The following is a 13,204-nucleotide window of genomic DNA, read 5'->3' as shown; positions in this document are numbered from 1 at the left end:
TGTTGTGGGGTTACCAGACATAAACACCAAACAAATACTAACTGTCTTAGTTGTTAGGGAGATGTTGCCCAGCGGTTTGGACATCACCCTTTTCTCTCACGCCTTCTCTAGGACACCCAGGGACAGAGTTAATACTTCCTGATCAGTACAGCTGATGTCTGTATTCAGATTCATGTGTGGTCTCACTTACGTTCGACTGTGAAAATTAGTAGCTATGTCTAAGTGCAGCCCTGCAACCACCTGCTGTGTGTGTGTGTGTGTGTGTGTGTGTGTGTGTGTGTGTGTGTGTGTGTGTGTGTGCACATTGCTGTTTTAACTCCCCAACAGTCCTTTAAAAAGATGCAAATTTACCTACTGAATGTGACTATTTTATAACAAACTGCTGCTGAGAGTTGGAGGATTTACCGACTTGCTTACAGACAGTGTTTGTGTTTGTTTGTTTGTGTGTGTGTGTGTGTGTGTGAGAGAGAGAGAGAGAGAGAGAGAGAGAGAGAGAGAGAGAGCTTAATTCTTAGACTTGCCATGAAAATGAGAAGAGGGGGAAACATTCAAATGTTTCAAATGTGGCTTAAAGCTTTAATCAAAGCCATGTGGGGTCAGGGAAAGGAAATGAGAGCAGCAATAAACTGTAACAAAGTTTACATTTTACAGGAGAGGCAGTTTTGGCTCCTACTTTACAATATCACAGAGTTGTGTTTTAGAAGTCCTACTGCTGAACCCTAATCCAGAACTATAGAGAACAGATCAAAGCTTAAAGAAGAGACTTTCACAGAATTAAATTCCGACAGGGCTTGTTAAAAAACTGTCATCAACATAAATGGCAAAAGAAAAAGAAAGAATTCCCTTTGAATAGGAAAAGTCTCACATGTGAAATGCCTTATAAAATAAATCTCTGAAATTCCACTGGACCATTTGGGACTTGTCATGAAGATCAGGACACTTCTCCTTACAATGCAAACAAGCTGCTTATGAATGACCAGCCTGAGTGTGAGAATAAAAATAACACTAGAATAATCCAAATATGTACCACATGCATAGCTTCAATAGAAATGGAGTGACTCGGCAGAGTGGTATGTCCGGGAAAGCTACGGGTTAATTTAAGACTAGGAGCAAAACCTGTTGCCAATTAGGAGCAGTGAGCGCCACATGTGGGCTAGACGTAGCTATCTCCAGAAGGGGCAAAGGGGGCAGAAACCGCGGTGCGCGCAATGGAGACAAGCTGAATTTCTGTTCAATCACTCGTTCAAGATCAATTGGCAGTTACGTGTGTTGACAATTACTAATTTGACGGATTTTTTCTTAAAGGGATGATCCATCAAGATAAACAGAATTGAGGGATTAATGCGTTAAAAAGGCATAATTCCATTTTTACCTTTCAGCTTTGCAACATGGCACCTATGTCTGCGATATTTTTATTCTGTCTCACATTTATACTTAGTGCAACACAGAGCGTGTCTGAGATCTGCCGGGGGACGCACTGCTTGTCTGGCCAGGACAGGAGCAGACCGTGCGTCGGAGCGCACTGCCAGGGGCGCACGGACACAGCAGCGGCGTCCCGACGGCAGTTTCACCACTCTGCACAATCCAGACCAGGACAAGTCCACCAGAGTTACCAACAGGATGCTCATTTCAGTCATCACCAAGCCCAGAGCGTGCCGTTAGCACAGTACGCCATCATCCAACCTCAGCAGGGCGGCTTTGCGCAACAAGCGGGTACGGATGGCAACCGGAGGACGAACCCGAGAACCATCACGGCGGAGGTGTTTCATCCTGGCTGCGCCGGCGGGACTTGTCCGACTACTGTCTCTAATCGCCCGACAAGTGATGACAGCGCAACACGGGAGTGCAAAGGGATTGGATGTAAACTGCCCCCCCGGATGCGCCAAAAGGCGCATGGAGGAGACGACGGGAGAGGCAACTCTTCCCCGGTTCATGTAACAGACAGAGCAGCTCAATTTCTGGATGAGCTTCCAGACTTTGGGTCAGAACGTGGTGCATGGATACAGCTGACATGTGACATGAAACCAGGTCAGTATCAGACTGCGGATGATTAGGAGTAAAATGCAAAGAGATAATCTGATTTGCACCTTCTCAGTGAGGAAATGATAACCACTCAACTGTTGTTTAATAGTTTGCTCTCTTTGCTGCAGGGAACAATGAGGTTCCCTCAGAGGATGCTCTTGTGCTGCAGCTGCAGTTGTCTAAGAGCCAGGAGAAGCTCGTTGAGGCCCTCAAGGGCCAGCAGGACGAGGTCAAAGAGCTGCAGAGGCTCCTCACTGAGCAGCAGGGGACGCTGGTCAGCCAGCAGAGAGAAATACTGGAGCAACAGAGGAGGATGCTGGAACAGATGGAGCAAGTAAAGCTGCTGTGATGACCATGATGATGATTGACGATGATGGAGATGTTAATGAGCAGTGATTAGAGAAACAAACGTTTATACAGTTGAGATGAACAGAAAATATCTGACTTACAGAAGTTTTAATCATTACTACTTTAGATAATCCTGACCTTCGACCTCCATGTGGAGGATTAGAGGAGTTATACACAGAACAGAATAAGTTGCATATAATGATCACACGTTTTGCAGTTTACTTTTTTATTCATATCATAAATCATAATAATAATGATGATGATGACTGTGACATGAACAAACTGTTTGTAGTTTTTTAAGTTATGTTATTTCTCTGTTTCAGGTGAAGGCACAGTACAACATACTGATGGACGGTATCAAACAAACATCCTTCCCGAACCTCCAGGGGGAGTTGGACAGTCATATGGAAACACTGAATGGGCAAGTCAGAGCTCACCAAGCACAACAGGCCCTCTCTTTGCACAAAGTGGACATGGAAGCCAGCATCATGGAGGTAAATCAAGAGTTTAAAAGAGCTTTACTCCACAAAAGACACTGTGTATAAAAAAAAAGAACAACTTGATTGTTGACATGATGCCAGATGATTTTATTTCTAGAGACTTAAAGTAAGTAAAGGCACAGGAGCTTTAAGTTATTTGTAACTAAAGGAATGATTGGTTTTACTTTCATGCCACACATCACTTGCAAGAATAGGTGCATGTTTTTCAAATAGTGGATATCTTAAATAAACTCATGTATGGACACACATCATCACACTTCATAAGTATGAGGACAATCACAAAGTTTTTACATCCTTATCTACATGAATCTAGTGCAGTATTTTCTGAACTGATATAAATATGTACATTGTCCTGACTGATTTTTAGTATCACACTGACATGTTTGATGCCATCAGGTGGGGCGGCCCCTGCTGTCCTGTGGGAGATGCGGCCCCGAGGAATACTGTGGCTTCAGCAGTGGTCGTCCTCGCTGTGAGAGGTGCACCATCTGTCCCTCTGGCTTCTTCCTGGTTGCCCAGTGTTCAGTCCATTCAGACAGAATCTGCCAGGTTAGCATCACTTTCAGCGTGGGGTTTTTCAGAAACAGCTGAACTTGTAGCTAGATACAGGAAACAGTAACTTACAAAACTTGAACTTGAAGCATGGGAGAGAAAGCAATTGTTGTGTTGGTGGTCATGAACTATAGCAAAAGTTTAAAAAGTTGGATTTGTCATGATAAACAGAAAATAAATAAAAAAAAGAAGCAGAAGAGAGGTTAAAAAAATCAGGTTTGCATTTGAACCCTGCACTTTGGTAGCCTGTCGGTCACTCCTTTCTGTTTACATACACGGTTAAATTTGATTCAAAGTGCCAGTTTACTTGTCATTACAGGACAGAGATGAATGCCTCGAAATAACTGATCTTTGTGGAGATCAACAAAAGTGTCTCAACACTCCAGGTAACATGAATTACTGAGAACTTTTGTCAAAATGTCTGCAAATGATACTGAATGTAAATATATATTTTACCCCTTCCTCACATATTAAACAACTGAATTTTTTATTTAGAGACAGCACCTTCAATAGTACTATCTACACACAGACATGTGTTTTCAACTAACATCTTGTTCTTTGTGTCTGTGCTGTGGTATCACCAGGTGGATTCAGGTGTCAGGGCATGACAGAGCGAGAGGCCAACTCAGGAATGTGCGGCCACAGCTACTTCTACAACACGGACATGGATGAGTGTCAGGCCTGTAATGAGTGTGACGGAGAACCTGTGGCCTCACCATGTACTTTCACTACAGACACCATCTGTTCCGACCCTGCTGCTGCCGACAGCGCCCTCTCCCTGTCCTGGGCTGGAGATGTGAGTCTGCCTGGCGCAAAAGGTGAGATCGTGGCTCATGCCTTCCCCAGCGTGCAGCTTCACATCCAAGGAGGAGGTGATGCAGGCCTGGTGTCTGTTGAGGACAGACATCTGGTGCTCAGGCAGCATGGCCTGGTCTGGCTGGATGACAATCTCTCGGTGAACCACGGCTGCCGCAGCTTTATCCAGGTGTGTTTGCGTATGAATAACACTGATGGCTCTGAGGGTCGTGACCTCAGTGGCGTCAGGGTCGAGCAGCGGGAGGTGAGGTCACTCCAGAGTGTCAGCATCAGTGGGGTAGCAGAGGTCGCGCCGGGTCACATGATCTCTCTGTTCCTTCAGAGTGCCAGCCACCACTGTAACCAAACGAATGAAGGTCTGCAGCTATATGACCCCTCAGCAGCTCCGTTTAGTCTCTTCTGGCTCTCCCATGACACTGGGGCTGTTGCCATGACAGCACAGGCGATGGTGTCTGCACACTACCACACAAACTATCGCCCGGTCTTCCGCACCACCTCCACCTCTGACCCTTACGTAGTGGGGCTGACTCATGACGGCCGTGGGATCCGTTTTGCAGAAAGTGGCACTGTGCGCTTCGTATTTCAGCAGGCGTTGTACTCCATGGGCCAGGCATGTGTGAGTGAGGGCTTCCAACTATTGGCGTACCTCAACCGTAATGGGACCGGTATGGAGTTGTGCCGTACCTTCAAACCTGGTGTACACTACCGTGACACATCCATATCTCTGTCTGGAGTAGCTAAAGTTGGCCCTGGAGACACACTGGCCTTTGAGATCCTCTCTCCTGCTCAGTGCAATGTTCGTTTCTTTGGTGATGAGACAGGCATCAGTATCCTCAGCTTGGTTTGGGTCCCCGCTGCTATCTCTTCCTCTCTCTCTGCCTCTGTGGCTCACACCGGCCTTCCCTCAGGAGCCGTCCGAAACAAGCCACTGTTCTTCCGTCAGACCAGCCCTCAGGTTCCCCAGATGGGGCTTGTAGGAAAGGGATCCACAGATCAGAGACGAGATTTGGTCTTCAGGGAGAGTGGCACAGCCAGTGTAGCTCTGGACCTCAAACTCATTCATTCCTGCAACCTGGTCAAAGTGACTCTGCTCAGGCGAAGTGATCCAGAGCAGTCGGGGGCAGGCAGGGAGGCAGAGGGAGTGCGGCCCATCCCTCTGGCCCAACAGGTGGGTGGCCAGATGGCTGAGGGCAGCCAGTGGGCCAGTGTGAGCCTGCGGGCGTCCTTCCAGGTGCGTAACGGCACAGCAGTGTTCTTCACACTTGACTGTGTACGTGGGCGGGTCAACCAGATCAGCCACCACACAGGAAGTGGAGTGTCAATCCTCTGGGTGGCAGCATAACAAAAGAAAGACAAAACTTTGCTAAGTTGTTTCTTTATATGGATTGCAGTTCAGTAGACAAGATGTTAAGCCATTTATAGGACAGACTAGTTTCTCTGGTTTGATTAGATATATTGGAAAATACGTTTATTCTATTCGCTTTCATGCCGAGAGTTAGAGGAGAAGATCAATACCAATCTAATATTTGTCTGTCAGATATCAAGCTGGAGCCAGGACACGGTTAGCTTAGCTTAGCTTAGCATAAAGGCAAGGAGGAGGAGGAAACAGCCAGCCTGACATAAAACCACAACTGGTCAGTTTTACACTTCTGTGTTTTGCATGTGTTAAACAAACATTAATGTGTTAATCTCTGAGCTTCAGGGGTGCTGACACAGCAGGTAAATGGTTTTACTTCGGATGTAGTCAAGCTAGCTGTTTCCCTCTAGTCTTTCTGCTGAAAGGACAGATATGAGCTATCAATTTATTCTACCAACTATTCTTTTAAGCTGCTTGATTTGTAATGACTACAGCTAATTTGTTTTTTTAAGTTTTATAAATGTATTTTATGTTTAAAAACGCTCAAATATTGACTTTTGTTTTTTTTTAAAAAGTAGCATTATGCACCAATCATCATATTTATAATAAATCAAGTGTTAGCATTGTGTAATGGTTTCTACAGATGTACAAAAGATGGCTCTAAAAACCAGCATTCACATTATAATAATGTTTAAATTTAGCTTGTGGTTGAGTTTTCTGCTTTTTTTGTGCTCATAAATCCCACATGTTGTATTTTGTCTGTCTTTTATTTATGTAATTCAGTTATTCTGTTGACGCCAAAGGACTTTCAGATCATTACCACTGTGACTACAGCATTTTCTGCTGTTACCAAAAGCAGCTTGCTGGTGCAGGTTTCAGTCAGCCAAGAGTGTGTTTCTTTTTAAAGAGCATGTGTTTCATGTTAGCCGCCATTTTCTAATGTGAATATCTGCTGCATGCCTTGTTTAATGACCACTTTCAGCATATTATGGACATAAAGACAGTCATGTGTTTCAAAGCCCTGTTGACATCAAACCATTCCATGATATTCTAAATATTAACACCTTAAGACATAGTTATGTCTGTTTATCCAAATTAAGCTGTAATAAAATGTACATTTGATGTTTTATAGTCAACCCAATAAAGATACATTTGTTTTGCCAGATGCTTTGCTGCTTCTATGTCAAAGGACTAAGCTTGGTGTGACAATGAGCACAGTAATTAAGCTTTTAGGCTACTAAGACACAGCTTTAAGTATCCATGGCTAATCTTCAATTCCAAGAAAATTCCTAAAAAGTTTCATCTGAATTAATACACCAAAAAGTTTCACAAATTAAATCATGTCACGATATTTTCTGCCACGACAGAATTGTACTTGTTCTTTCTGCTGAGCATGTTTGGTCCAAAATCTTGCATATATGTAAAATTGAAAGCATTTGGAGACTGACGAACTTGTATGTACTAACCCTTTCATGGGCTTTTTCCAGTGTGCTTCAGTCAGAGATGTGGAGACTGAATCGAACATGTTTGCACTTGGCAGAAGCTGCCAGGTGTTTCCTATTACACATGAAAGAACAGAGGTCCTTCATCGTGATTTTAAACAGTTGAAATTATATTAGCCGGGTAGTTAACCTCCTAATGGCCTTCCTCCGCACTTCCACCGACAACCTTTTCATTCCCAAAGAACCATACTGCACTGCTTTGGCATGAGATCAAAAAGTATATTACGATCCTGGGCATATGTTCTATGAAAACCAGTAGACCAGTTGATGTTATTATTTCAGTGTTTGAAGTCGTGACCTCCAGGTTAGTGTGTGCTATAGATAATTAAATAAATCATGAAATAAATCATGACTGAATCTGAAATAAATCATGGGATTAGTGCCATTAATAAGCAGGTTTGCGTGTCGAAGGTGCACGTATGGAGTCTCACGGATGAAGAGTGCCGACAGAGTGATTTCCCCTTCAATCATGTAATTCTTTTTAGTTCAAGGTTTCTTGACCAGACTGTTACCATAAATAAACCATGTGCAGCATAGTTCATGAACCAATCCTAAATAGTGTGCATGACCTTTGTCAAAAACCAACACAGGAGACCAAAGAAAATAACCAGACCTGAGTCAACGAATGGAACAGAAACAAAGCATATCTTGAGACAAATTGAAACCATTCCAGGACTGATGGATGGCTGAGCAGGTGAGTTATGGTGGTCTGAGGATGATAAACGTTTAAGGAAAAAGGTCAGAGCCCCCAGTATAGAGAGTGGAGCACTGTCTGGCAGAAGCCTAGGATCTTGGCCTAGCACATTAGCACTCTGGGTAATAGAGTACAGATGGAAACAAGGATAGGCGTATGAGTGTGTTGGGTATGTATGGGAGTGTCTTTGGGCAGTGCATGTCTTTGTTTCTATGCCTGTGCACTGGAATAAGATGTTAACGTTGAAGACTTACATGTCCTTACATGGACATATTATTACATGGCAGGTTTTTGGCCCCCAAAATACAACAGAGATGAGATTTAATGTTATGAAACTAAATAATATTTCCTGTATTAAAGCTTAGGGGTGAGGAAATGTAGTCAACGATAAGGGGTGTCTAGTCAGGACATGGGAGGCAGGAATGTCCTTTGAGAGTTTTATTGTGAGCTAAATGCAGATACACAGATGCACAGGCACTATTACTATTCCTTAGATGTGTGGTTCTAAGTGAGGGGGATACAAAAACATCAACATTACGCTACTCAGGCTATCTCTATATTCAACATAAACCTCACAAGTGGGACTAACTAAATACTATAATCGCTGTTATAATGCTGTTCTAAAGGCTACACATAATGTTGGGACTTACTAGGAGCAGGTTTGCTTATTAGCAATAATTAATAATGATGATGATTATCAAAGAAAATTATTTATATTTAATAAAATTCTTAATTGTAAATTAACAACAACAGGGCACCACCCTGAGATCAGGGACCAATAACCAAATCAGTTAAAACAGTCTCAAAAAGGGGTGTTTACTTTAAAAATGTCAATATCTGAAAGAAATTAATATTATTATATTTATAACGTAAACAGTGAAGGTTTGAGTCCGAGCGCTAACTCTCACAACCAGCCTTTACCACAATATATATGCAAATGATACCAAAACAACTTCTCTTTAAGGTATAGCAGAGTTTATTAACATTAGCGATATCAATTAGCAATCAATAGCACTTAAGTCGATAAACCTCTATCACCCAACTACAAACTATCAAACACAAACATAAGAAACAAGTAACTACAAATAGCAAGCACTATAAACACCAAGCCAGCATATGGCACATGTGGGTGTGTGTGTGTATGTGTTTGTGTGTGTAAGAGAGAAAGGAGAGGAGCAAGATGATGGACATGACCCGTGTGTGTGTGTGGGGGGGGGGGGGTATGTCATGCGAGAATTCGGGTCAGAGGAGGTGACCACGAGATTTGAACAGAGACAATGGTTAACGCCGTCTGCCGGCTTAACACGTGTCTCTAACAATAGGATAACGTGGGGACAGAGCTGAGCTCTGTTACTGAGTTATCTGCTCACCACGTGTGTGTGTGTGTTCGTGTAGGAGCATGTATGTGCATGGTTAGTAAGAGGAGAAAAGAGGTGGAAGCACCAAAGAACAAAAAATCTCAACGATTGTGAGATTTGGTGCTTGCTTTTATTTTCAGAAAGATGTGGCGTGTGAACATCCTTATTCACCGGCCATGGTCTGATTTCAACAAATAAAATGCAATCCACGGCCATCCACGATGGCAGGCTAACACAAAGCAGTCCAAGCAGTTGGACAACACAAAACAGTTTAGCATGATAAACACAACCAAACAAGCAGCAAACAACAACAGTACTTTACAGTATTATTAACAGCAACAACTGGACTCTTTGTTAACTTCACAACAAACAACAATAATAAACCTGAAAATTACACACTTTAATATCCTGTCTCAGCCCAGACTTAAGCCTCTTACTTGTGTCGTGTAGGGAAGTGAGTAGGGTGTGTTTCAGTCCGTCTTTTGGGTCTGGCTTGGTTCCTTGGCTTGGAGGCTGACGGGACCATCCTCTCACTCTGTCGGCGGGTTTCACAGCAGCTGATCCTTGGCGGCATTGCAGAGAAAACAGTAGACAGCATCCAGTGCGGTTGAGATGGTGCGGCCTAGTCAGAGTTTAACGTACATACAGAAGTTACTTCCTTACGTTAGCCAGGTGAGCAGCTGGGAAGCGCTATTCAAAGAGGGCCACCAGTGTTTATGCTCTCGGTGATGTCACGGCCAGGAAGAGGAAATCCTGTGTCTTCTGGTGGGTCTCGCCCAATGAGAGCTGAGAGTTTGACTCTGCCAGATTTCACACTGAGGTGTGAGTTGAACAGAGCATGATGGGAGTTAAAGTCCGTTTGGAGTCTTGTTTAAACTGGTGCCTTTCTTTATATCAGGCTTTGTGACTGCGTGCAGGCTTGCCTGTGTCTTGTGCACATGGCGTATGAGCCCAACCCATACGAGACGAATAAATTGTTAACACAGTAACTAAACATCTTCACAGTACACAAATTTAGTACTCATTTGTGGTCATGTGGTCAAACTGAAGAAATCAACTGAAACTTAATGTGTTAGAAACTGTTTAACCATCTAACTTTTGTTAGTCTGTCCACTGTTCTCTACAACCTAGCACGAGCCGTCTTCAAAAGGGCATTGCCTTGCAACAAGTTAAACTTCATTGTCCATACATCTTCATGTTCCTTGAGCCTTTTCCTCCTGGAAAGGCTCAAACGTTAACGGGGGCTGTCCTCGGGGCATCCTCTGGGATGGCTGGCAACTCAATGAGCTTGGCTACCAGTCTGGTGTAGCTCCTCTTGTCCACCTGCACCTCAGCGGTCTGCACCTTCCCATCGGCACTCCTGATGATCTTTGTGACCCATCCTATGGGCCACAGCGCTCAAGGTAGCATCTGGTTGATCACCATTACCACCATGCCAGTGGTGAGGGTCTCTGTATCCTTCAACCACTTCTGCCTCAACTGCAAGGAAGGTAAGTAGTTCTGCAGGAAATGGGTCCAGATCTGGTCGGTTAACACCTGACTGTGCAGCCATCTTCTCTGACAGAGGATCTTAGATTCAGGGTACACCACTGGAGGGAGCAGCGAGTTGGGCTGCCCCATGAGGAGGTAATTGGGGTTACCGGGTCCACATCGGCTACATCCGTCAACACATAGCCCAGCAGCTTGGAACTGAGGATTCCCCCTACCTCAGTCCACAAGACTTCTTCAGTCACTGTCTGTGCTCCCAGGGCCTTGATGGGCCTTGATGGACCTGACTTCCCACTCCCAGGCCCCACCAAAGTGAGGTGCATTTGGTGGGTTGTACTGTAATCAGATCTGGTGCTTAGCCAGCTGGGTCTGCAACTCTTTGGCCTGGAAACTTGCCTGGAGCCTTTGTGCAAGTTGGTCCCTTGGTAAGAGAATTTTGAGGGGTGTTCCTTGTCAGCCACAAACCTTCTAAGCGACATAAGGAATGAGTCGGTATCCATGTTGTGCAGCACATCTAGGTGGACGCATCTAGTGGTAATGCACAACTATTCCCCATCTCTTCTCTGTCCCCCGACCTCACTTGACCTGGAACAGGCCAAAACAATCCACTCCTGTTGAGTAGAACAGAGGCGTCATGAGGCGGAAACAACAATGAGGCAGATCTACCGTCTTGGGAATAGTCAGCTTGCCCTCCACTTCTGGCACCCCAGGAAGGATCTCTGAATGCACAGCTTCATGGCTTTGGAGAATCCAGAACTTGCGTCTGAGTTCCGCAAAGACCGTCTCGACTCCAGAATGGAGTAATTTGTTGTCATATTGTCGTATAATGAGCATGGTGATGAGTGTTTGGATTCTGGCAAAATCAAGTGCATGTCTTCCTCCTGGCTAGTAGAACGACGCAACCTACCTCCTACACGGATGAGGTCTTTGGAGACATCATACTCTGGGGCAAGTGTCAAGAGCCTAATGTTTGATGGAACTGTTTTCCCTGTCTGCAGGGATTTGATTTCTTCTGGAAAGCTATCGTTTTGTACTCTCTGAGGGATATGGAGTTCTGCTTCTGCATAGTCATCTGCGCTGGGAATGCTTGACTGGGAGGCCGCCACGTGCAGTGACCTACTCATTGCCTCAATGAGATCGTCAAAGGTGAAGTGGTATTCAGCAACTTGGGTCTCTGAAGCAGAGATGATTGGTATAAGGCCACAGAACACAGGTTTCTTCATCTCTGTCTCATCCAAAACCTCTGTGACAGAAGGTGAGGGTGGTCAACCGTTGCGTGTTTGCTGAAGGAAAGCAGGGCCGTTACCAAACTTGTTGGCCTCGAATGGTGAACCTCTTTTCTGGCTGGGATGCCGGAGCAAAGGTGAAGGAAACATGTGAGCCTGGCAGTGTCTTGATATCCTGGCATATAGTACAGAGAGTCAGGTCTTCTGCTTGACCCTGTATTCCCAAGTGGCGTGCTGCCAAGGAAAGCAGGATGGTTCTCCCTGAGCCTCTCTCTGGTTGACCTCTTGCAGGACAGAGAGGAGTTTGAACTTACAAAGCAGACATATTTAACATAAATCTCACAAGTAGGACTAACTTTCTACAATAACAGGAAATAAACCATGCTAAATGGTTACAAAATACTATAATCTACAACAGGAATGCTTCTCTTTAGGCTACACATAAAAGATGGATAAATTGTTATCACTTGATATGAACTCGCTGGTAAATTGCTACATGAATAGCTGGTAAACTTAGGACATTAAAGTATAAATTACAGTAACTAAACATCTTCACAATACACAAATTTAGTACTCACTTGTGGTCATGGAGGCACATGACGCATAATCCCCACTTATCTAGCTCTACTAGTTTTATAAATAGTAAGAAAACTTTCTCTAATCTTTAATGTGTCCTTGAATTCAACCCTCACTCAAGAAAAGAGCAGAATATGGGCAGCATTACCTGGCTTTACATCTACATATCTGCTCGGTGGCTGGCCCAACTGGCTTGATCAGCAGCTTCATCTGAATCCCATGGCCCGCTTAGTTGTCCAACCACTATCACTGTATAACTGGTTCCATTCATCTTACCAATTAGATTTTAATAGGAAATTAATCAGAAAAGGATGCAAAAGGACTGTTTTCTTTCCAAAAAAACGGCTATCTATTGAGAGAAATGTTTCTCAGATGGGAGTCTCACACATCATACTTGTGTCCATCTGCACCATAGACTGCATATAATATACAGTGTAATGTAACATAATAATATACAGTATATATACAGGCTGTGGTCTGAAAAGCCATCACACTGAATGAAATCTGATCCATATCCAAGGCATGTGTGGTACAAACAGATCACAGAGAGTCTGCCAGAGTTTGACTGTAGTATGAAGTGGATGGTGGACTGGCCTCCATATGGTGCACAGACTGCACATATACAGGTAGCAAAATTGTGCAGAAAGGAGGTGTGCTCAAAATTTTGACCTTGATATTGAATATCATGGCAGCAGAAAGAGAGAAATATACAGGGGGACGAATGGAGAAAAAGAGAAAAATGGGAAAGAAACTAACAGAGCATGG

At 44.1% G+C, this 13,204-nt stretch overlaps 1 protein-coding gene across 1 annotated transcript; it reads left to right on the top strand.

The window, feature by feature from the left end:
- Positions 1–505: 505 nt before the first annotated feature.
- si:ch211-252f13.5 (uncharacterized) lies at positions 506–6,758 on the top strand. Its single transcript, XM_067605167.1, has 6 exons — positions 506–2,028; positions 2,151–2,356; positions 2,694–2,864; positions 3,267–3,419; positions 3,742–3,808; positions 4,007–6,758. Exons 1-6 carry the CDS (start codon positions 1,389–1,391, stop codon positions 5,578–5,580), a joined length of 2,811 nt encoding a protein of 936 aa, XP_067461268.1. The 5' UTR covers positions 506–1,388; the 3' UTR covers positions 5,581–6,758.
- The last annotated feature ends 6,446 nt before the right edge of the window (positions 6,759–13,204 follow it).

The sequence above is a fragment of the Thunnus thynnus genome, chromosome 12, assembly GCF_963924715.1.
Source record: "Thunnus thynnus chromosome 12, fThuThy2.1, whole genome shotgun sequence".
NCBI lineage: Eukaryota > Metazoa > Chordata > Actinopteri > Scombriformes > Scombridae > Thunnus > Thunnus thynnus.
The sequence above is the reverse complement of the archived record's forward strand: the minus strand, read 5'-3'. Positions and strand labels throughout refer to the sequence as shown.

Bases quoted from the DNA above. Each gene is read 5' to 3' on its own strand.
- si:ch211-252f13.5 (XM_067605167.1), top strand. From the start codon at position 1,389: ATGGCACCTATGTCTGCGATATTTTTATTCTGTCTCACATTTATACTT. The intron at 2,357-2,693 runs GTAAAGCTGCTG...TCTCTGTTTCAG, and splicing joins TGCTGGAACAGATGGAGCAA to GTGAAGGCACAGTACAACAT. The intron at 3,420-3,741 runs GTTAGCATCACT...TTGTCATTACAG, and splicing joins ATTCAGACAGAATCTGCCAG to GACAGAGATGAATGCCTCGA.